Below are 25,446 nucleotides of genomic sequence, written 5' to 3' on the forward strand. Positions count from 1 at the left end.
CTCAAAAAACAAACCCCACAGTCATCTGTAACATGCTGCTCTGAGAGGAACAACAAGTTTATGGATTACTGGTACCAAGAACTTCAATGGCAAACTTAGAGCTCTCTTAAAAAAATCTGAACTGAAAAAAGGAGTTGATGCACACACTGTACAGTTGGGAAAAATACTCTCGTGTATTCTAACACTCAACAAAATAGAATCATCTTTAGAGAGCGACCATCGCTAACACTGCACCTTGAGCCAGACCTTCAAGGTTCAGATTGGGCCGGCTCAGGGAAGGCTTCAGGCCGAAGGAACAGGACTCCAAAGTGGGTAACTTGTCACACACCAGGGACAATGAGACCTGCTTGTTGGGAGCAGTTACATATCAGAACAATGGGAATTAAAATGAAAATTAAGAAGTTAAAACACATATTCTAATGCACATGCACCATCAGATCATGGGGGAGTTGAAATTATTCTAGAACAAGGTCCAGTCTGAAAAACTCATGAGAGCATGGAGAGCCAAGACACATATTAGTTTTGCTGAGAGCATTTCCAGTGTAAACCTTAACATTTTCTTCAGGGGTCACTACTATATCATAGGGAATTTAGAAATGCTGGGGACTCTTTAAAAAGCACAACTGAAGAGCTTTAATGAAAATATTTGACCAGGTCAAAGCTCCTGAGCACCATATGGGTTTGCAGGTCTATATCTTGTCAAGTATTTCAAGAGAAAACAGAAAGAAAAGCAGTGGCTCTCCTCATATTTTAAGAAAAGTGGTTTTCCAGAGGTTGTTCAGACTTTTCTAGATTAAATACACAGGCAATACTGCAGTTAAAGGGAAAACGAAGGGACTGCTTCCCACTTAAGCTAAGTGGGAAGGAAACTTAAAATGATCTGCCATCAACTGTAGTATGAAAACAAAGCTGAAAAGAACACGTACAGGCTGTCCTTCGCTAAGTGAAGTTTAAGGTCATTACCTGCTTAACCTTCCCAATACATCATGAGTGCAATTCAATTTGGGGAAAATAGTTTAACGTATCCCTCAGAAAAAAAATAGTTGATATTTTCCCATCTCTAACAAAACAGTGGTTATAGTGGTTATGAGGTCCAGCGCCACCAGGCGACCTTCATCCTGTCCCACACCGCCGAAAGTGAATCGAAAGCAGGCCGGACGTCCAGGATGGTGAACTGGTACTCCTGGTTGACCTCACCACCATCATAGTAGTCAATGATGTATCTGACTTCCGTCCCACAACGGTTGATGATCCAGTCGTGCCTGTCGAAAGGCAGCTCATACCTGGAATGAAGACATTCCGATGAGTGTTAACCTGCTCCCCGACCTGTACCCCCAGCCCTGGAAAAGAAGTGAGAAAGGTGGAGAAGTGGCGTGTGGCAAGGCCTGCTCTCAGAGCCTAACTTCTAACTGGGGAAGTGAGACTCAGAATCACAGCCTACAACACCGAAGGAAGGTGGTGCTACAGATCTGTGATGAGCCCAGGTCAGACACCAGCCAGTCTGTCTACAAAGGAATAAGGTCCACAGGAAAGAGAGCCAGCCTGGCCTGGCAGGTGTGGCTCAGTATTGAGCACCATCCCATGCACCATGAGGTCACCAGTTTAATTCCTGGTCTGGGCACATGCCTGGGCTCGATCCCCAGTAAGGGGGCGTGCAGGAGGCAGCTGATGGATGTTTTTCTCTCATCATTGATGTTTCCCTCTCCCTCTCCCTTTCCCTTCCTCTCTACCTAAATATCAATAAAGACCCCACCCCCCGACACAGATGTTTATATATATAGAACAGAGAGCTAGCCAGGATGAGTGGAGCTCTGATTATGCTGGAACAGAAGGGAGAAGCCCTAAATGCAGGGACCCAAAGAGGAGTAAGAGGAAAGCCCAGTTCAATCCTGTGATAATCAGAGGAAGTAACCCAGGAAACTGGAATGAATCTGCCCACCACCGGGCAAACTTCCAGGAGAGGAAGAAACCTACAGTTGCACACTGGCTAAGTCTTGGGAGACAGTCCTACAGTTCTGGTGAGTGTTAACCTGCTCCCCTCTGTCTGGTTTTGGAGCCCAGGGAGAGTGACCCCGACACAGGAGTGTCAGTCACCTTTCCGTGCCTCACTCACCCCATCCAGGAGCGGATTCTTGCCCGGGGTGAGTACTCTTTGGCTTTCCCTCCAAACCGGACCAATGAGGGACCACAAGGACACTCCCTAGAAAGCCCAAAGAAGAAAAGTCCATGAAAAGATTTTCTTTCCTTTGAAAAATATGCCGCTGCAGTTTCTCAATAATATACATTTTCTGTATGCATTTTATATACTATCACATTTACAAAGAAAAGTAACTGCCAAATTCAAAGAAATATCCCTATTCGTTAAAAATGTTGCCCTTTATTTCTGGATCAGGTATGTTCTCCTCCCTCCACTTCCTTCCAAATATCTGCACTGCTCTTTGCGGGAAGCCAGAAGCAGGGCCTTTCCATTTGGTGCGAGGACACAGGCATATTCTGACGGAAAAAAGAAGGGTGAAGCATTGGGCATCACACTTCTCTTTTGCATAATAGAGCAGAGCTCGTTTTTGTTTTTTTTCAGATGAACATAAGAAAATCCTATACTCTTCTTGGGCTTGGAACCAATAAATGGCCTTCATGAAGAAAGAAAATGCTGGATGAATCCCTAGGAACTCATGTAATTAACGTCAGATGAACTCCTTAAGGAAGTAACGGCACATAGGCGGAAGGGTAGTGAGGTTCTGGCTAGAGAATCTACTCACTCTCTGCAGAGCCTTGGCAAGGACATCCTCAGTGCCAGCAGCCGACTCCCAGGCATAGGGTGTTAGGAGTGGTAGCATCATGCAAGACCCTCTAAGCCCTGCACTGGCAGAGCTCACGGTCAGCCTTCTCCACAGAAAAAGGCCTATATGCTAAGACATTTTGAGATGTTAGGCCTGCTGGGGACTCAGTAAATGTTGAATGAGCACCTCCCTAGGGCCAGAAAACAATGCCGTGTCCCCTGTCCCACATGCTCTGCTTCAATGGACTCACACTCCTCCCGTTGAGAGGTGGGGGTCTCTGACTCCTCCCCTTGAATCTGGGCAGGCTGGTGATGCTCTGGGGCTTCTGAGGCTAGGTCATCAAAGCAGATGGGGCTTCCATTGGGAGCTTTTGGGAACTCCAGCTCAGGGAACCCAGCCACCACAGCGTGAGGAGCCAAAGCAGCCGCATTTAGAGGCTGTGGGTAGGTGTTGTGGCCGACAGCTGGTGTCACTCACCAGAGAAGTAAATGGGGCCATCAGAGTACTCCAGCCCATGACTGTCAAGCCAACCCTGACCACTGAGTGTTGGCAGGTGAGGTCCCAGACACCGGGGAGCAGAAATGTGCTGTCCCTACTCCTCCTTTTCTGCACCCAGGACCCGCCAAATCCAAGAGCATAATGACATGGCTGCTGTTTTACACAGCTGCATGGCGGGTGTGTGTGTGTGTGTGTGTCTGCCACACAACAGTCACTGGAACAGGCCTGCTACCTAAAATAATTTATTAAAATGACACGTCTGAATAAATGTTAAAACTCCAGAAAGTGGATATAAAATAAAAAAGATGCTGGAAGGACTTCTTTAAGATCTCAAACATACTCACGCAGCATGGAGGGCTTCCCACTTCAAGATCTCCTTCCAGGCCTGCTCATTATTCTGGTTGTGGATTCTAATGATATTATACATGTCCTTCTGGCTGATGTCGTCATCCTTCCACTTCCACCTGGGAAACAACAGTTATATCTGACCAGCCTCCTGCTATCTACACAGACACACACGCCCTGCTGGTCTGTCTCTGCAGAATCCTGGCTAATGCGCCAGCCTTGCGCTATCTTCTGAGAAGTCTGAAAATTACTCTAAACAAATTTACTTTTTAAATAAAAACTTAATGTATGTTTGGGGGACAAAGACCTCTTTCACATTTATTCTTAGATGAATGTGACAAGCAAATGTATGTTCTCAGTAGGATGCTCCCTCACTTACCCTTTCTTTAACATCGCGTTCCAGAACATCTGCTCAGAAGGATACACCCACTTTTTTTCTGAATCTGCTCTCGGAATGGATGATTCCTCCCTCACAGTAGAGAGTGCAAATGGCTGATCAGGGGCCGGTGTCTGATTAGGTGGTGGCATCTGAATAAAACAAACAAAATATTTTTTAAATATTGGAAATATGGTAGAAAGTAGAAACAAGCACTGTAATTAACTACTTTCTGGAAAGCAACACTCACACACATGACCCAGGTTCTCTATTCCACCACTGCACCAAATCTTCAGACCACTCACATAATTTTCCTTGCTCAAGTTCTCACTGTGGGTATATTTTCGGTCTCTTTCTCCTTGAGGATTAAGAAGTAAAAACGAATACCAGGATCTGTAGGCTTTTCTAAAAACCTTTCTATGGCGGGCTTTACAAAAATGACTGTTCACTCTTCTGAGGAAAAGTCTGATAGACTATATGGCACCACTTCCTGTTAAAAAATTCTTTACTTTTAGCATGTTGCTTCTACAATGAGTACATCACAGATGAGTACTGACATCCGCACACTGGGAGACTGGAGGGAAAGGATGCTTCCTCTCAGACAGAGGGGCAGCAACACCGTTATGCAACCACTCAGCCTCGACCAGGGATTCTCACTCTTAGCACTACTGCTGTTTGGGGCTGGACAACACAACATTTGGTTACTGGGCTGTGTTCTGAGCACTGTAGGGTACTTGGCAACATCCCTGACCTCTACCCAACAGTACCCCTCTTCCCCAGTTGTGACAACCAATGTCCCCCGGGGGCAGAATTGCCCTAGGTTAAGAACCACTGGCCTAGAACTACTTTTTGTAGTCAAAGTATGAAGGAATTTCTAGCAGGTGCACGTGAATTATTAAGTCACAATACAGCCCTAGTTAGGAAGATGGCAGGAGAAAAGCTGGGAGTACTGGCACCACACTGAGCATCTTACCTGCGTTTCACCACGGCGACTCTAAGAACCCAGGTCAGAGGCAGATGGGGACTGTTTGGGCTCTACTGCTTCCTAGGTGAGTGATGTGGGGCACACTGCTTCCTCTCTCTCAGGGTTGTCAGCTCTAAAACGGTGACCCCAAGACTACTGGCCACATAGAGTTATTATGAGGCTTACAGGAGAAAGTGTGTGGTGCTCAGCATACTCCAAAAGATGTGAGCAAAAGAAAGGTTTGCTGTTACTACATGTAGGAATCCCACGGGGTAAAAGTTGAGGTCTGCAGGATTCCAAAGGCTCATGTTCTGAACCACTAGAGTATTTGAAATGATCTAGACCAGTGGTCCAACGGGGTTGCTTTTAGAAATGCCTGGAGATACTTTGGGTTGTTACGACTGAGAAAAAGAGGCTCCTATGGGCACCAAGTGCATGGTGACCAGGGATGCTGCTAAACGTCCCACAGTGTACAGAGCAGCCCCCACCACAAGGAATCATCCATCTCCAAGGGCACTAGTGGCAAGGGGGAGAAACCTGGTCTCGTCCACCTTCTGCCCAACACAGCAGTCTCCTTACAGCTTGGCAGGGTCATTACTGAGTGCCACAGACATTCGTTCACACCCCATCCCCCAAATTCACTGAATCTGCCGGCACCTTGATCTTGGATTTCCCAGGCTCTAGAAATGTGAGAAATAAATATCTGTTGTTTATAAGCCACCCAGTCTATGGCACTGTTATATATGCTGTGTTAAAATATGTATTGTTTTATATACATCACCCACACTCTTTCTTTTCCAGACAAAATATTTCTAGCTCCCTCAAATGTTACCTGGTTTGTGAAGATTTCTAGTACTTTTGATAATCCTGTGCCTTCTGAAGGACAGGCCCAAGTCTGTCTGTCTCTCCATTAAAATGTGATTGCAAACATGAAACCTCGATTCCCTATGTTGTCTGACTATCACAAAATGAAGTGAGGCCATGCTTGTCTGGTCCTTGCTTTCTCGATGGCATACCACTGCTGGCTGCCACATGACGCCATGCCACCCCAGTGACTCACATGGAGGCTGGCACCCAGCTGCACCCGAAAAGGCCCCCCAATCTTGCAGTGTGCCTACAAGGTTCCCCAAGACCAGAAACACCTTTACTAACTCTAGTTGCACTCCTACTGGGACGTCCCACCGACTCTCCCGAAAGGAAATATTCCCTTGGCATGCCTTATTCCCGGTTAACACCCTCTGGCCCTTTTTGACCACTAATTTCTTTCTCAGGCACTCTCTGAACTACACTTAGTAACCCATTCTAGATTTTCACTGTGGATGGACTATCGAATTTCTTTGTTTTAGAAGAACAGAAGAATAAACCCTAGCAGTTTGCAGTTTGACCTGGGATTCCATAAGAGCATCTGCATATAAAGTTCCAGGAAGAGGAGCCGAGTGCACATTACCAGATTAGAAGGATCCAGGTCCTTATTCTTGGTTGTAGCACCCGTAACAGGGCACTCCACATACTCGTAGGCACGGTCTTGGTGGGCAGGCACAGAACTGGTTTTGCTCTCACAGGTTGAGTCAGATGGCTGTGCACTCACTGGACAACCTGAAATAAATCAAATATGAAAATGGTGTTGCCACAAAGGCAGGACATCTGGCTCTCTCAATCTTCGTCCTAAAGAGCTAAATTTCTGACCAGCAATGACCACAGGCAAAGCCAGATGTCTACTGTGGAAAGCTGCCAAAATCTAAGCTAGTTAACCCTTTAATATTCTAAAGACCAGGAGAAGTTTTCTATAAATTAACTTTCCCTTCTCTCCTTGTGTTATGCCCCTAGCAAAAAAAACCCAAACCTCCCCCCCCCCCCCCAATCTCAACATCTGCAATGGAATGCTGTGGTTTCAGTAAAGGGCTAGAAGGTACCTGCCTGGACTTACAGCTGTGAGCTGCTGCAGAGGTACCTAAGTGGGGGCTGGGCCACATTTCACCCATCTCCTTGACTCTTTAGTTCCAAGTTCCAGACAAGGCCCAGCCCCAATAAGGACACCGGAGATGAAAATGAGCAGAGGAACCTCAAAAAGGCTACCGGAGAAGTCTAATGCACTCCGCTTGTGCTTTGCTCTAGGACTAAAACAAGGCGCAGAAAACTACCATGTGGCTGAGGTTCCATTCACCGTCAGTACATAGTAAGAGTTGAGCAAGAGAAGGCAGACATTATAGAAAATGTTCCACAATCTCTGTAGGATCTAGATGCCACTCAGGAGAGGTCTGAACCTATGAGAGGAGCAGCAGGAAGGGCAGTCAATGCCCAAGGATCAAGGGTGCTGATGGAAGCAAGTGTGGGGACTGAGAAGCTGGTCTATGGCTTAAGAGAGGGGGCAAGTATCGGGAGAGCCCCGGAAGATAGCAGTGTGAGTAACGGAATCCTTGACTTAGGCAGCAGCCTTAACACCAGGAATATGCTGAATGCCAGATGCCCCACCACAAAAAAGACAAATTTCCTTTCACCTGCTTTCGTCCACTTGAGGGGTGAAGGCAGACTTGCTATACCTCCTTTCCTCTCTACCACTCAAAGTATCAATCTTTTCTGGGCCACTGATCCCAGATGGGCATTAGAAAAAAATACTGTTTACATTTTTCATGTTACACAACCCACGGCCCCTTCAATCTCCTACAAATATCCACATTCTTTACTTATGCAAATAAGTCCAACTGATAGCTCTTCTGTATACACAGCAAATGAAATGAAACCAGACAGGGCTATGATCTCCCCAGCGATGCTCAGAGCAGAAGCACACTCAACCTTTCTCAATTCTTCCCATTCAATTCTTCCCGTTTAGAGATACTCTGGAAGAGAACTAGATCTGTCCTTGTCCAAGGTCAGAGTTTTCCTGGCTTTGCTATTATGAGCTGCTGCAGCTGTAAGTTTCCTTAACTAAAAACTAGGGAGAAAACCTACCACAAGGGATTATGAGCATGAGAATGTAAACTCAATTAGGCAAAGGATTTTTGTCTGTCTTCTACACTGCCGTTCTCTCAGCACAAAACGAATAAGCGAAACCCACCAGAGACTGGCACAGAGTGGGCAGTGAGTAAATCCTTGCTCACTGACCAACGGAATGAAACCTTAGCACTCAGTAAGCATGCCATGTGGGCTCCTCCCCTCATGTCTTGAAACAAGAAGGCACACATCAGGCTGATTCAGGCCCTGGTTTATATAAACAACATAAAGCAGATGTGGATCAATCCAAAATGCAAGCTTTTCCATTTGTACCTAAAGAATGAAACGTAAGTCCTTCAGGTGATGAATTATTTTTACATAGATGAATACTGCCATGGAGGCAGGAGTAAAGTTGCCTTGATAAATAAAGACAGCTAGATCTAGACTGGGGGTGGGGAACCTTTTCTTCTGCCAAGGGCTATTTGGATATTTATAACATCATTCGTGGGCCATACAAAATTTTTAACTTAAAAATTAGCTATGAAAAAAGCTCCTAGATTTGTTGAATTTCGAGTCCCTCCTGCGGTTGCCTTGGTAGGGCCAGATCAAATGTTTTCCAACCCAGGGGCTGGACGTTCCCCACCCCTGATCTAGACCACTGTTTCTCAACCACAACCCCCTGGACATCTGGGGCCAGATGAGTCTTTGTTGAGGGGGCTGTCCCTATCTTGTGCACTGTAGGCTGTTTAGCAGAACTCCTGGCTTCTATTCACTAGATGTACAGATATTGCCTCTGAGCTGTGACAAGCAAAAATGTCTCCAGACATTGCCAAATGTCCTCTGGGAGGAGAGGGAATTGCCCCCTAAGTTGAGAACCACTGATGTAAGCACAGGCAAACTTTGGGGGTGGGGGTTATGTGTGGAACAAACACTATACTGTCATGCGTTATCTCAATTAATTGTCATAACAACTCTGTGAAGCAGAATTATATCCTCCTCTTACAGATGATGGGTTTTGAAGTAACTTGTCTACAGTCACTTAACTTTTAAGTAGCAACATAAGGACCCAGCCCAGGCTGCCTCACTCTGGGGCCTAGGAGCCTCACTAGCATGCGGTACTGCCTCTTCCCTAAAATCCTTTTGAAGATTCTCTTTTTATTTTCTAGAGAAAGGATCGATTACCTTTCATCTTTTCTTCATGCATTGGACATCCTGAAGGCTGGGACATAGTCTGGTTAGCTGAAGCATTTGAGGTCTGAACTGCAACAGCAGGGGTGGACGCAGACAAACCCATGGTTGGAACCGCAGCGTGGAATCCCAACAGTTCTAAATTCGCCTGCGTCAAAGCAAAGAGACACATTACTGCTGACGCCTGGGTTCCAGCTACTCCCTCGGAATCCTTAATCTGGACAACCATTGTTCTTCCTCCTCTTCATTTTTCCACACCTATGGGGCAGGGTATCCACTCCGCGCGACAGCTTTAATACATTACCCCCTTTGGGAAATACTAGCGTGATATGTACACCAGCCTTTGGGGGAACGTTTCTACCGGTGTGCGGATTTGGGGGGTAAAGTGAGGAGGTCCCTGAGAAACCACGTCACAGTGAGGGTTAGGCCGCAAGGCAGAGGGTCCTTGGTGGCGATCCGATGGAAGAGAGGAGGTTACTCAGTCACGAACAGACCCCCGGCCCAGGGCTTAGTGAGCTTTTGTGGGTGTGGGAAAAAGTACAGCGCACAAAAGGGAGCTGGGGAAGGAAGGGAAGGACGGCAGAGGGCAGGGTTCAGAAGGTCTTCCTCTCACGGTTGCCGCGCGTCCCACCGGCTCCGGACCCCGCTGGCCTCAGCGAGCCCGCCCCTCCGCACCTGACTCCCGTCCGAGCTGCTCCGGGCGGCCGGCCCCGCCTCAAACTTCCAACTGCGGCCCGAGCGGCAGCGAACCACCACCGCCGCCTTCCCCTCACTCGGTCACCGCAGTCGCCTCGGTCACCGCTGGCACCCCTGCGTGCCGCGACTTCCTTTTCCGAAGGCGGGACTTCCGGGTGCATGAGCTGTGACGTGCTCGCTGAAGAGAAAGAGCTTCCGTCAATCACGGGGTCGTGGTACCCGCCCCCTCCTGCCTCGGCCTATAAGCGCGAGCGCCACACTCTGGTCCCGCCCCTCCTGGCCGGCGCCTTTCTCAAGCAGAGCCCGCGGGAGTTTTTAGCCTGGGCCAGAGGCACCCCTAAAGCAAGTCTTTCTACTCCAGCTGCTTTAAGCGTAGAGGGGTTGCTTTGCAGGGGTTAGTTTTTAAATTTCTATCTTTTGAGTTGTATCTCGTCGGTTTTAATTATAGTAATGACTCAAGAAACCTCAGTAGGACTGTGGCGGACCCTGGAGATCCTAAGATGAACCAAACAAGATTCCCCCACCCAAGGCCCTAAGTCGGGGTGTGAACCGGAAGGTCTGTATTCTCACTTACCCAACAGGGATGCAGGCAACAAACCCTAGTGGTATTAGCTATATGTGGCACTAATGGAAATTACAGAGAAGTGATGTCACGTGACTGTTGTTTCTGTCTCAAATTACTATTCATCACTGCTTTGAAATTAAGATAACTTCATCTTGTTACTTAAAGTGTTAATAAAAAGCACATGCATTTAAAAATATTATTCTAAGAAGATAGAAACTTCACCAGATTCCAAAGGGGCATATGACACAAAAAGAGCAAACACTCAGTAATGGGAGAGACAGTCATGCGATTTACTTCTCGATATGTTCATGCACTCTTGGGGCAAAGGGAAGAAGTGGCTATTGTGAATATGATGCGCAGGTAGCGGATAGAAAGGAAAGAGTAAGGAACAAGAATGTTTATAGAAATGGAGCTACTAATTCAGAGTGTTAAAAAAAGAGGTGTAGGTGCCTAAGAAAACTGGTGGGATGCCTTCAACCCTAATTTCCCCTTTCCACAGGCAGACATTGCTCTTTAACTGTTTCTTCCAGTTTGTTGATCCATATTCCAAGAAACATGCACACACAGCCACACACTTCCAAAATTATACAATTTTGGGAAAAATTACGGTTTAGTATTTACATTATTATGACTGTGAAAATATTTATAATGACTGACGATAAATTTCTAGTGCAACTTTTTCACTGGATTTTAATATTTACCTTGTTTTTCCCCCCTTTTGTCTGTCTGGGTTTTAATAATAGCCTTAAATTTTCTGTCAGCATTGTAAATCTCCTCTCGCTGCACTCAAATATATCAACTACTCTATATGTTTCATTTTTTTCCCCTTGAGACCTCACTCTTAGATAAGCACCTCACCTCTGTCACTGCCAATTCTAGACTGTTTGGAAATGACTTCTGCCAGTTGTCTTCCTGAGATTGCCTTTCAAACTTTTCCTACCTTGAGTTGGATCTCTGGTTAGTGGTTACCATGTATTCTTGTTTGCATTGTTTGGGGACCATATCAGTTTTTGGAGGTCTTGAAACTCAGAAAATGTCTGTGTTTTACCCTCTCACCTGATCGGTGGTTTAGATATATAATTCTAGGTTTGGAAACCTTTCTCTCAGAATTGTTAAGTGATTGCTTCATTGTCTTCTGGATTCCATTGTTGATGCTGAGAAAAGTCAAATGTCATTTCTTTTTTCCCCTTTCTCAATATTTTTGATATCTTTCCTTTCTTCCAGTGGCCTGAAAAGGTGTGCTTTGACATAGGCCTATTTGCTTTCTTTGGCTTGGCACTTGATGGCATCATTCATTCTGGAAACCTATATATATCCTTCACTTTGGGATATTTTCTTGCATTATTAATTTTCTTGAGAACTTGCTTCCCTCCCCATTTCTTCATTTTCTTTTTTAGGGACCCTATATTACTCATATGTTGGATTCCTAAGCTGACACTCTAATTATCTTTCATTTTCTCTGATTTTCTATCACTTTTTCATTTTGTTTTATTTTTTAGGAGTTTTGAAAAATTCTCAATGTTTTTATTAGGTTTAATTTCAATATCATGTTTGGAATTTCAAAAACGTGTGTATGGATTTGTATGTATGTGTATATGTGCATGTGTATTTGTGTGTGTGTGAGTGTGTATGTATGTGTGTACATGACCATATATCAAGGCCCTGATGTGTTTCTCGTTCCATGGTAATATGATATGAACTGCTACTGTCAGACCCGAGGGTTTAGCAGAGGCAAAATCGAAGCTCTTTTGGAGTTACAAACTGAATTCATGACTGGTCCTGGTAAAATGAGTCTCCTTTCCAAACCTACAGTTGCTTATGTTTATAAAGTGCTGCTTTTGTGTTTCTCAGAGCTCCCACAATCCCCCAGTTTCTTGCACAATTCTCCTTTCATTCCCATAATTCCCATTTCTCCTATAATTCCTTCTCTCTCCCACAATTCTTCATTTTCTCTCAAAAGTCTCTACTCTCTCATGATTTCCCACTCTCTTTCACAATTCCCCAGTTTCTATCACATTTTATCTGTTCTGCCCCCAAATTCTCCACACACACATACACAGCTCTGGTTTTCTAATAATTCCCTGTATCTCCCACAATTCTTAACTGTCTCCACCAACACCCCATTATCTGCACAAATCTCTTCTCCCATAATACTGTCATCTCTCCAACAATTCTCTCTTATTTCCCACAATGCTCTCTCCCAGAATTCTGTATTCTCCCACAAGTCTCTGCTTCTCCCACAATTCTGCATTCTCTCCCATAGTTCTTTTCCCCAAATTCCCTATTCTCCTACGGTTGTTTTCCCATAAGTCTCTGCTTCTCCTACAATTCTCCATTCTCTCTCATAATCCCATTCTCTCCCACAATTCTCTGCTTCTCCCATAATTCTCCATTCTCTTCCATAATTCTCTGATTCTCCCATAATTCCCTGTTCTGTCCCACAATTCTCTGTTTTCCCCATAATCCCATTTTCTTCTCTGTGGAAATAATTAGTGGTGGGTATTGGATTTGCATTTCACTTCTCAAGTATAAACTACAGTCAAGGGCCCCCTAACGTGATTTTTCTTCTGAAGGGGGGGGATGCGGTAGACCATAGTTGTCTGAAATTGCCGTCTTACTGTTTGAAGAAGGTAAGAAGACAGCGAATAAAAAAGGCTGCAGATTTTGAGAAATATATAGGTTTAGGGGCAAGATGAGTTTGGTGTTGGTCACACTGCAGTGGTTATGACAATGTTTATCTAGGCAGTGAAATCCAAGAAGCAATTCAGAACACAGAACTGAAATTCAGGAAAGTGAGAGCTGGTTGCAACTAAGGAAACGTAAATCACCAGGTATGGTTGGACATTAAAGCCACAAGTATGAATGGTGATATCCTTCAAGGCTTTTGTTTTTCTTTGCTATCATTCCATGTTTACCAAAGAATCTTCTGAACATTCTCTTCCTAGTTGGGTTTTCCTACTAGGAAGAGAATGTGCCAATCTAAATATATTCCTGTCTCTTTAACAGTTTTATTTCTTGTAATCATTGTGAATTAATAAGTTGGGAAGAACAGAAGTAAAAGTAGAAGAAAAATCAGGAAAGTGAGGTATGAGTGGCTGTAGAACAAGGAGGGGAAGGTTCTCTTGAGTGGTTTAGACTCATTCTAAAGTGGGATTGAAGCTAAAGCCACAAAAGACAAGCTGACAAACCATTCTCTACCACCACCACATCAAACACAGTTTTCTAAGAAATATGCTTTGGAGATATTAAAATTTGTATTTTAACTCTTGAATCCTAGTAGGTACAGATGTTTGTGATATTTTTTATATGGTCTCCTTATGAAATAAAACCCAAAGATATACAGGCTCTAAATGCAGAGTTATTGGTACAAATATTTAAAAGATATAATCAGACTGTAGCAAAGGTTTGGATTCCCCCGCCCACACACACACACTAGCAATGGCAATATAAGGCTTTACATTCAAAGAAATAAATTGTGAATTATAAAGAATTAGCATAAATGCTAAAATATGTTACTCTTTCTTGCTCCTTTGCTCTGGGGGCTCTCAACTAATTTGCTCACGGTTCCTCTTCAGTTTTACCTCCCTTGATGTTACATCAGAAGCAGAGGCAGCCATGTTAGTAGGAAGCCTAATGCATGAGCTTGTCTGAGGAGTGCTCTTTTGTCTCCAAACGTCTATCTTACTAAATTTATCAATCAGTGCTCTCCAAAGAAATAGAACCAATAAGAAATGTATCTATCATCTATCTATCATCTATCTATCTATCTATCTATCTATCTATCTATCTATCTATCTATCTATCATCTATCTATCATCTGTCTATCTATCTATCATCTATCATCTATCTATCATCATCTATCTATCATCATCTATCATCGTCTATCAGGAGATTTATTTTAAGGAATTGTTCCGCACAGTTGAGAGGGCTGCCAAATCTGAAATCTGAAGGGCAGGCCAGCAGGCTGGAAACTCAGCAGAAGTTGACATTGCAGTTTTGAGTCTGAAATCAGTAGGGCAGGCAGTCAGGCAAGCGTTTCCTGAGCTCCTGCCATGTGCTAGATATGGAGCCAGTTTTGAATGCCATGGATGGGAGAACACATTCCCCACTGCCTCACCAATACTCTTGGTAGTGAGACAGGCATACCTTCAGATGATTTCATTTATTGTGGTTAATTTATAAAGTTACCGTGGGAGTATAAAGAAAATGTATTTACATATGAGATCTCCAGGTGATGCCAGTGCTGCCGGCCCAAGGTCCACACTTTGTTGTTATTATTAGTTGTTGTTTTGTTGTTGTTGTTAATCCTCACCTGAGGATATTTTTTTTCATTGATTTTTTTTTTTTTTTTTTAGAGAGAGTGGAAGGGAGGGGGAGAGACAGAGGGAGAGAAACATCGATGTGAGAGAGGCACATCAGTTGGTTGCCCCTCACACGTGCCCTGTCTGGGGCTGGGGATCAAGCCTGTAACCAAGGTACCTGCCCTTGACCCGAATTGAACCTGGTTTGTCCATGGGCTGATGCTTTAACCACTGAGCCAAGCTAGCTAGGGCCAAGGTCCACACTTCGGATGACAAGGCTTTAGAGTACCTTAGGTGTTGTTCATGGAAAAAAAGTACGGAGGTCAAGAGTAAGCATTTAGAAACTTTTGTAGCAGTTTAAAAGAGTGATTTTTATATCTGATGAATCTGATGATAAAGAAATTTGGCTTACATTTTGTTTGTTTTTTCTTTATTTTATTAGTAGTTTTTGTTGTTTTCTAAAAAAATAGTCTGATTGATCACAAATTTAAAAAATCTAGTCGTTCACTAGATAGTTCAAGAAGCCCTAAATTAAAGTACCTCATGGTGAGAGAAGATTGCTTACCTCCTCTTATGTGGAAGCAAGAGCATTTACCTAATGTTCTCAGTTACCCCAGGTGAATTCAGCTTTATAGTAGATTTAGTGAACTGAAGAGATGAGTATGACTATAATAGTATTTACAATAATAGTATAGTCAGCCCCTAACTTTATTTAAATTGTCCTTACACTTTATTTTGCAGTGTTTTGCAGTGCTGTAGTGCTGAGCACTGAGCCTCCTGAGGCGCTACACCCATGTGCTTTGAGGATCACCTACGAGGGTTCCCCTTCCCCAGTGCATTCATCCTCGGGTGAGTCTGCTGTGATGCTGCAAATTCTAACGCTGAAAAGTGACTGGTGAAATGAACATGCAGCAGGACTCCTTGTGAAACATCATGAAGTGTATGTTTTATTGTATCAGCTGAAATAGAAACAATTGATTGCAGATTATACTAGCAGTTCAATATCTAAAAGAAATTCTAGTTTCTGGGCACTTTCTTTTTGGTGGTGGTTGTGTGCTTATATCCTTTGTTCTTTGTTAGCCCTTGACGACATATCTGAGAACTGTGTGGTGGAAGAAGGGTTAAAAGTAAGAACATTGTGTCTGTTAATCTTTAGACTTCCTGAAAATTGGGTCCGAAGAACCACAGGAAAGCAGTGTGAAAACCGCCACTTTCACCCTTTAACTCCAGTAGATTTTACATTCATTTCACAAAAGTTCCATCACTAAAAACTAACTTCAGAAGCATGGTTGGGATGTTCCTTAAGGAGGACAAGTGAGCATTTAATTGTTGGGTGGTGTTTATTAAAGAGAACATCGGGTCCTTGTAAAAGAATCCTTTTCTCTGCCTTTCTTTATTGTTCTCTCTTCTGCTTTGCTCCCTTCTATCCTTCTGTCCTTCCTCCTATCCTTCTCTCCCCTCTGTTCCACCTTCCCTTGCTTGTAACAAATTATTGAGCACCTGCTATGTGCAAGACATTATACTGGACATGAAAAAGAGAGAAAAGATGTGCTTTGGCACTAAGAATGAGTGAGGCCCCCAGGCCACTGGGGTGGAGGATCTTGAACAAAAGAGATTTGATGAAGTTGATCCTCCAAAGGCCAGGGGAGAACGGTGGTCAGAGAACATTCTGTCCAGAAAGGAGACAGGATCTGAGGACAGGAAGCGGAAGGATGTACACTTCCCCTTAGGATGTGGGAGCGGCAGGAATGCCTGGCATGTGCGAGGTTAGCACCGGGTTAGTGTTATTTAAAGAAACAGGAGCCTGGTCTCTAATTTAACAGGCGCGGGGGTTGGGGTATAGCAGGTGGGGAACCAAAGGAATTTACTGTGATCTGAAAAAGAAGCCAGAGTGCTGACTCCATTCTGGGGGGCGGGCAAGAACCTTCCCTTTTTTAGTTGAAGATAAGGCTCTTCACTCTGGGCTGGAGTTCCTAAATTCCCCTTCTTCCTTTTCCGGAAAACAAGGTGTATACTTTATGCCAGCCACCAAAAGGCACTGACTGTATTTAACGTGAATTCATGAGCTTATTGTGCTATAAAGGGGTTCCTCGGCTATTTCATATGTATACATGCCCTCTCCCTCAAAATAGTTTGTATTTTTGCAGCCCACGCAGCCCACATTTTGTTCTTCAGAGGAAACATCCAGTGGCTGTGGCTGCGTAAGTTCTCATCCCTGTTCTCTGCAACAAGGCCCACCAGGTCTCCAGGCCATCTTGATGTCCCTGCTCTTCTGAGACTGGAGCCTCAGAATAGAGAGCAGGTTGAAAAATCTAAAAAGTCCCTTTTGCTTTGAGAACGATGAAAGTGGGCATTACATTTTATTCATCTCTCCGTGGTACCTCCCGCAATGGCCAGCACATGCCTAATGTACAGATGGATGGGTGGAGGTAATCGGGATGGAGAGGAAAGTCCACAGCACACTACCCAGTGGCTGCAAGATTATTCCTGCAGTGAAGAAACACTTTTTCCTCCTTTTTCCCCCCACAGGACACCTTTCTAAACCTGTCAAAATGGATGAGTGGGACGATAGACTGATGGGTGGATGGACAAGTGGATGAGGGGATGGGGTAGTGGGTGGGTGGGTGGGTGGGGGGATGGATTAAATGTTGTACATCAGTCCCTACTGACCATTGAAACTATTCAGTGTTATTAAACTATCCATATCTGAGGCATTAGGGCAACTTGGCCACCTATTTCTGAGTTTTATCTGGCTGAAGTTTGAAATCACTAAAACTTTTATTCATTTGATTCTGCCACTTCATGGATAATCTGAAATTGTGACAACTCAACAGTGATATTTCTACTTACTTTGTGTGGGTTTGATGTTGGCTTTTGCAAAGTTGTACATACATGGTTTATAAGCCTTCATATTTGGGGGGCTTTAAATGTTTTCTCACTTCTTTGGACAATGTTATAAAACATCTTATGATGAAAAAATTTGAAAAGGGATAGCATGAGTTAAAAAAAATCATAGTTAATGACAGTGGTTTAATTGGGCCAGAAAAATGGAAACCCAAATCTAGATCCTCTAAATGAAAAAACAACTGATTTGGGGTAATTACTTTGATACTGGACATTGCGGCTATGATTGATAGGCATTTATTGCAAAGGGCACCCTGATTGGTAAGATCTGTCAATTGCATGATTCTTGTCAAGTACAGGAATTGATGACTCTGTGACCTAGAAGCTATTAACTCTACATTATTAACACACCTCCACACAAATATATCATAATCTGCAATGTTAGAATTATTTGTTTTGTTTTTTAATTTTAAACAGCTTTGGAGGGAAGAATCATAACCCAAATTTTTTGGAGTAAGAAAATCCCCAGCAAAACTGCCACTGGGGGGCAATGGAAGTTCAGAAATTGCTCTGTTAGTCCCTGAGGCAACCTAGCACTTTAGCTGGTTTATTTATTCAACTGGAATTTGTACATGCAAACCACCAAGCTCAGGCAAATTTCTGGATGAGGAACACAGTCCTGGGGAAAACCTACCAAATATAGAATTAGCACCTTGGGGGACTGCCTTTAACACAAAGAGCTTTCCTTCCTTGAGCATTTTAAGAATTGACTTCAGTTCCCATCAGTCTGAAACAGAGGGAATCAAGTTAAACTGCAAAGAAATGAAACAACAAAGAAGGGTAACTATTGATCATTACCTGCGAACACATGTAAGTGCATGGTTCTAACATCATTAAGGCATTTCTCAGCCACTTGGATCAGAGTTTTGGCTAGTGTGGTTGGGCCTCAATCAGGAACTTTCCGGGAGAAAGTTTCCTGGGGAGAGGAGGGAGGTTGTAGAGTTTATCTTAACGATACTGTGAGTCACAGCTAACACTTCAGGTGACAGTTCAAGAATCTAGTGAGTCAGAGTTTAGACAGGTTTAGAAAGGTATCTTTTAGAAAACGAAGGAGAAAAAAAATGTGTCTTGACCAAAGGGATAATTTTACAGCCACTGGGTGGCATGCTGTGGTCTGTTTCTCTTTCCTGATTACCTCTGTAGAGCTTGGGACCACTGGTAGGGTTGGAGTCCAACCCTGGGACCAGACTTTTTGGCCAGCCCATGACATCAAGCATTATCAGTGTTGGGGGTCCAGACACTTATCCTCCTTGGTCTTCTTGTCTTCTCCAAGATTGAGTCCATCCAAGTGTCAACAGCACAAGGATTTGGTCCTGCTTTGGCTCCAAAGGACAGGGAGATGTGGAACTTAAGAAAGCAAGCACAGAATGTATTTGTGTGTATTACAGAAGGCATGAATATATCCAAGAAATTGTGTTGCATTCCATGTCCCCTAGGCTCTCCATTTCTAAAGCCCTTCAACCTGGCATAGGATGGCCTGGGAGTTCTAAGATTGTAGCTACGACGAGGACTCATGGATCCCAATACCCTAAGCCTGTGCCTTCTAGAAGTTGCTGATGCATGCTTCTGAGGACACTCAGAAAATCTGAAAGTATGTTATATTAGTGAAGACATTTGGGGCTTTGAGTGAAAAGCCCAACTTGAATTCATTAAACAGAGAAAGGAATTTATTGGTTCACATTCCCAGGAAGTCTGGGGGTGGGTAGGGCATAAGGAATGGCTGTATCTGGGGCTGCGCCTCTCTCTCAGCCCCGTGTCCCTTTGTGTGATGGCCTCTCTCCAAATTTTTTTAACATTCTGGGGAGTTAGCTCCTGTGGGGGTCACACACTTTCCCTTGGCTCAATTACTGTATCTGGAGGTAGAATGCAGCAATACAATTTGCAGGGCTGGGGTGTTGTAACTGATAGTCCCCCTGGGACCAGATGCAAGGGGAGAGAGAATGTTCCTCAGAGGAACTGCTGCTGGACAGGCTAAGCATCATGAATCTACATGCAAATAATTTGTCTGTATGGACAGGGAGATCAAGACGCCAAGTCATAGTAAGAGACCTGTTAGCCAGCAGTAAAATTAATCCCAATTGCAGTCTTGCTTCCTTAAATTCTACCATAGGCCTAATGAAGGTACTCTGGATTCTTGTGTAAATAAATTGGGTAATGTCTCTGCTAATTCAAAGCGGATCTATGAACTGTTTTCTATTGACAAATGCCTCTATAAAAAAGGAGCCTGAGTTGGAATCAATACAATAAGGAAAGCACCATGAATCCAATAGTGGATGCTGAAAAGAAAAGGAAACATACAGTCTAATAATGAAAAGGACCAACAGTTGCATTTGGGACTAACAGTCTGAAATTATTCCTGGCAACCCATTAAGGTCCACGTAATTATTTGCAAGGTGCCCTTAATGCAAGTGATCTGCTTGCTATGTCCATCCTAATCACTAAAAATGCATGCCCTGGTGCAAAACATAAACTGAAACAAAATAAAACTTCCAGAAACTCAGGCCGAAAATAGCTGTAAGCAAATGCTGATAAGGTATAACTGGAGACAGCAGACTCACTAAGGCCTCATGGGAGAGCCACATCTACACACAATTCCATCCTCTAAGAGAAAAGCCCTAGGCCTTGTGGTGGGGTGGCCTAGAAAGCTCTAGTTCTCCAGGCTCTGAGTGTGGGAGTCACTTCTCAGAACCTCCATTGCCTCATTGGTGAAGTGGCAAGAATACCAAGCTATGGAATTAACTTATGGGTACAAGAAACAATCATATGTTGGTGTAATCCAGGAGTCTAGGCGCTTTTTTTGTAGAGGACTGGGGAGTAAGTATTTGGGCTTTGTGAGCCACTGTCTCAGACCTAGCAGAAAGCAGCCTTAGGCAATAGGTATGTGAATGGGCGTGGCTGTTTGCCTAGGGCAGAGTTGGTTAATCCAGAAAGAGCATCACCGGAAACCATTCACATCCCTGTGTTTCTAGGAGTGGTTCTCAAACTGTGCTCACCTGGAGTCCATGAGTGTCATCCAGACTGCTTGTTAAAAAAGCACTTCCTGGGGTAGGAAAAAATGCAGTTTCTCTCTCTCACTAATCGCATTTCAATTGCTGAGTAGACATTTGTGGCTAATAGCTTTGTTAATGTATAGCCCAGACCTAGGTTGGTGCATCTCAGACTTTAACTTGGGCATACAAATCACTGGGCAATTTGGTTCAAATCTAGGTCTGGGGTGGAGCCTAAGAGTCTGCATTTCTAACAAGCTCCCAGGTAATGCTAATGGTGCTGGTCCAGATTACTCTAGTCCCTTTGAGTAGCAAGGGACTAGAGTAAACTTGAATTAGTGGTATTCTCCCACTTCAAAGGCTAGGAAATTAGTGTTCATATAACTATATATAAAGTACATAGGTATGCGTACATGCATATATGTGCATACATATGTATCTGAATGTATATGTCAGAACTTGTCTAGGCACATCGGTAAGCTTTGCAAATATAAAGAACACTTCAGTGCTACCTGTGTTACTTGTTGTCTTCACTTTATTTTCAGTTCACCTTACTCTTCTTTGGTTCACTGGAACTAAACAACAGCTGGCTGTTTAACCTTGATTTCAGTCTCCATATTCATATGTTTGCTTTTTTAAATGCACGTCCTAGGCCCTTGCATTGTGTTTCAATGTCTGAAGGTACTTAAAAGTATTTGATGGCTCGGTCTCTCTGTGGTTTTGCATACAGTGTAAGTAAATCCCAGTTCTATTTGGTTTCCTTGTAGTTGTAGATGGAATTTTGTGTCCCAGTATTTGTGGTTCTTTCTATAGATGCTTTTTCATTCTTCTTTAGACATCAGTTTGGAAAGGTTATGAATTACTTCTGAAGTGTTGTTCCAACATTTATCCAATTCATCTGGCTCGTCTGAGCCAAAGCTGATGTAACTCCTAAGCCAGGTTCTAAAAAAACAAGCAAAACAAACCAAGGAAAGAAAGGGGGGGGGGGGGAGAAGAAGAAGAAAAAAAGAAGAAGAAAGAAAGAGAAAGAAAGAAGAAACCAAAACCGAAAAAGAAAGAAAAGGAAGAAAGGAAGAAAGGAAGAAAGGAAGAAAGGAAGAGAAGGAAGGAAGGAAGGAAGGAAGGAAGGAAGGAAGGAAGGAAGGAAGGAAGGAAGGAAGGAAGGAAGGAAGGAAGGAAAAAACTTAAAATTGACTGAGTTCTTTTTGAGGATTTTTAATCTGAGAAAGTTGTTTGAGCACAAATGGCAACGAAAATCATAGTGAAATTAAAGAAATTTGTCATGCTTTCCCCTTTATTGTCCTTTAGTTTCTTTTAGGGGACAACTTTTTTTGTGGGAAAGCACCATTATGCTTAGTAGTTAATGAAATGAGACAAAGGAAGATATTAAGGACATAGCTATTTAAAACTTTTGAAAAATCAGATAATTGTCCACTAAAATTGAAGGAAATAAAATGAAGCATAACATTGGGTATGTCAAAGCAGGACGAAGAGGAAAAATATTGATTTTTACTTTAATCTCAATTTTAATTTTATTATCTATTAGTGGCCATGTGAGGTGGGAAAATTGCATTTCTTTTTTCCTTTTCTTTTTTTTGCATTTCTTTTTTTCTAATGGGACAGGATACTTATTCTGTGTACAGTTATAGATCCAAACAATTATAAGATTGTATATCATACATGAAAATAGCTCTTAATTAAAAGCTTAATTCACAGGTCTAGATTCTAGAGGAGTCAAATTCCCAAGGGAAATCAAGCTGGAGTTCAGTATTAAATGAATAGTCTATTTATTTTATTTCTTTTGTTTTAACTTCATGGATATCTCTGGGTGAAGTTTGGAGTATGGAACATTTTGTGTTTCCTGTGGATCAAATTGTGATTAATAATAGCAACAATAAGCCCTGGCTGGTGTGGCTCAGTTGGTTGGAGCATTGTCCTGTACACTAAAAGGTGGAGGGTTCGATTCCCAACCCGGGCATATACCTAAGTTGTGGATTCAATCCCCAGTCAGGGCACATGCAACCAATCGATGTTTCTCTCTCACATCGATGTTTTTCCCTCTCTCTTCCTCTGTCTAAAAAATCAATAACAAAAGAATAATAGCAACAACAATAGCTAACATTTATTAAGTGCTCAATATATGTCAGCTTTATTAATTTATTTTCATTATTTTATTTAATTCTCATTAACAACTTTATTACATAGGTACTTCAAAGTATAATTTTTAAATAGCTAAAAATACAAATCTCTTGGCGATTTGTGTGTCCTCTTTGGAGAAGTATCTATTCAGATCTTTTCCCCATTTTTTTTCTTTTTTTCTTTTTCCCCCCAAAAATATGTTTTTATTGATTTCAGAGAGAGGAAGGGAGAAGGAGAGATAGAAACATCAACAATGAGAGAGAATCATTGATCGGCTGCCTCCTGCACACTCCCTACTGGGGACCAAGCCTGCAACCCGGGCATGTGCCCTGACTGGGAATCAAACCATCACCTCCAGGTTCAGGGAGTGACGATCAAGCATCTAAATTCTAATCAAATAAAAAATAGAAAGTCAAACACAAGTGCATTCCCTAAATAATTAAATAATTCTTCGGTAGGTAGGTTAGTGCCCCAGGAAGATTTTGAAATGTCATGCCACAGCCCATTTCACCTCATTCAAAATTTGAAATAATTTTCTTAACAAAATTGTAATTATCCACATTTACCACTGAGGAACTTGATGCTTAGAGATATTAAATGATATGATAAGGGAGTCACAATAAGGGCAGACCAAAACTGGAACTAGCATCATTCTGACACTTCAGCCCACTCTCTTGTACTTGTTGAAATCCATTTTGTCCTGTGAAATTCTTTGATTTGTGTGTGTGTGTGTGTGTGTGTGTGTGTGTGAGAGAGAGGGGGGGGAGAGAGAGAAAGAGAGAGAGATTTGGGAACTGGTTTTTTAACCTAGATATTTGGGGGGCTTTTATTGACATAGTTTATTCAGACAATATTGACATTTTGACCATTTTTTCCTTTTTATAAAAAAATCTCATTATCCCTTGCCCATTAAAATATCTCTCATTAAAGGAGAAGTCTTCTCTATTGGTTTCTTAGAAATTGGGGGTAGGGCTTGCACTGAACCATCACACATATTATCTTTTCCCTTGACCACCAGCACACATTTGAGAACTGGCTAGTTAGGGGAGTTAGACTTTGAAGTTCTTAAATAGGCTTTTCCTTGGTACAAAGCAAAATGTGTTCATGCAGAATCTAAATCCATGAACCTCAGTCTGTAATCAACTCAGTTACCCAGCTTAGATCAAAGAGAGCTAATAAATGCCTTTTAGGTGTAATTTGAATGAAGATATTCTCTCTCCAATCTATCGGATTTGAAAGAATGAGGGAAAGGGGGAGATATTACATTAATTGAAGGCAAAGTTAAAATTTGTACTGATCAAGAGGACCAAGGACCAGATTTAAAGATTAAAACGTGGGATGGAGGTGGGAGGAGTGTGTGGATATGGGAACATGGTAGCATTGGTGGACTCTGCTTCCCTCCTTGGTTCTCCTGGTTCTAACCTGTTTCCCTCGCTTGAGCCAGGCAGCTCCACAAAGTAGGTGACTAGAGCAGGGCTCTGTTAAGGGTCCCAGCAGTTGGAGAGACCTGGGCTGGACTACTGCACAGAGGGGATCAGCTGACGATGACTAGAAGGTGGCAGATCCCAGTGTGGTGTTGAGGATGGATGAAGTCTTCTTGAATGTGCTGGGTGTCTGTGATCCCCATGAGTATTAGGAGAAGAAAACTATAAAAACTAACAATGGTCATGTGACCAGTCGTAGAAATGAGGATTGTAATATGCATACATATTTTCTTCTAGTTTTGATATAGATATATCTGTACATATTCATAAAATCTGTCCCTTTCCCCTCTGCCTATTATATATTATAAAGGGTGAGTTTAAACTATATTTCAATATTTAAATTGCAGAATAATGGAGAGCTATCATGACTGAACCAGAAGACAAATTACTATCAACCATTTATGGATAAAATAACAAATAGGACTTTGTGACTGCACTTTTAGGAAAAGTATGAGTGAGTTTTGGATGTATGGAGAATAGTTACATCAAGCAGGACAGAAGCATTATGTTGTTTCTTTGGAAGTTCAAAAGGAGAGTATATGGATGCTGCATCAACAAAGGGGTGGAATGTGGTAGATTATTCATTGTCAAGTAGGTATCTCTACCACCCATCCTAAGATCTGTTTGCATTGCAGAGAAGTTGGGCACTTAAAATCCTCTTCCGCACATGGTCCTGAGTTGAGGTTTGCCAAAGAGAGTAACCAACAAGTTTTTTGTTTTTTCTGGGTGAAAGAGATGCAGAAACTATTATGCTCAGGGGTGGTTGCAGTTGGATGTTGGGCAGGCAGGTGACTCAGTGGCTTTTCAAAGAGTGATTGAGAACCGGCTGCTTTGCTGGTGCAGACTGAGACAGTTGGTGAGAAGTCTCTCAGAGATTCCTGCAACTCAGAGTAGGTTTTTGTACAGCTTTTGTTAACCACCCACGTTGCTATGCCAGGCTGAGAGATTCAGTGCCTGCCTCCCTGGTCTTTCGTAGTGACTTTCTTGACTTCCTGGAATATTTAGAATAACTTTATTTTCTTTTTTTAAACATGTTTTTATTGACTTTTAGAGAGAGAGGAAGGGAGAGGGAGAAACATCAATGAGAGAGAAACATCAACATCGATTGGCTGCCTCCTGCGCGCCCCCGACTTGAAATCAAACCGGTGACCTCTTGGTGCATGGGATGACGCCCAACTTCTGAGCCACACCGGCCAGGCAGAAAAACTATTTTCTTGTCTGACTTATAAAGGTAATTGGATGGAAAGATGTGCATCTCAATGATTCACTTAAGGAAATGCTACTGGAA

At 42.9% G+C, this 25,446-nt stretch overlaps 2 protein-coding genes across 3 annotated transcripts in view; one reads left to right on the forward strand and one right to left on the reverse strand.

The window, feature by feature from the left end:
- Positions 1-478: 478 nt before the first annotated feature.
- HCCS (holocytochrome c synthase) lies at positions 479-9,815 on the reverse strand. Its single transcript, XM_016211636.2, has 7 exons — positions 9,758-9,815; positions 9,077-9,230; positions 6,411-6,559; positions 4,003-4,151; positions 3,623-3,742; positions 2,114-2,200; positions 479-1,283 (listed from the first exon to the last, which is right to left on the reverse strand). Exons 2-7 carry the CDS (start codon positions 9,186-9,188, stop codon positions 1,085-1,087), a joined length of 816 nt encoding a protein of 271 aa, XP_016067122.2. The 5' UTR covers positions 9,189-9,230; positions 9,758-9,815; the 3' UTR covers positions 479-1,084.
- Positions 9,816-10,127: 312 nt separating this feature from the next.
- Positions 10,128-25,446, forward strand: part of MID1 (midline 1) — a 534,071-nt gene continuing 518,752 nt past the window's right edge. For both annotated transcript variants that reach the window (XM_016211632.2, XM_016211633.2), the window contains exons 1-2: positions 10,128-10,334; positions 15,386-15,493. The gene's annotated coding sequence lies outside the window, so the exon portion shown is untranslated. The remainder of the gene's footprint in view (positions 10,335-15,385; positions 15,494-25,446) is intronic.

The sequence above is a fragment of the Miniopterus natalensis genome, chromosome X (genome assembly GCF_054644295.1).
Source record: "Miniopterus natalensis isolate mMinNat1 chromosome X, mMinNat1.hap1, whole genome shotgun sequence".
NCBI lineage: Eukaryota > Metazoa > Chordata > Mammalia > Chiroptera > Miniopteridae > Miniopterus > Miniopterus natalensis.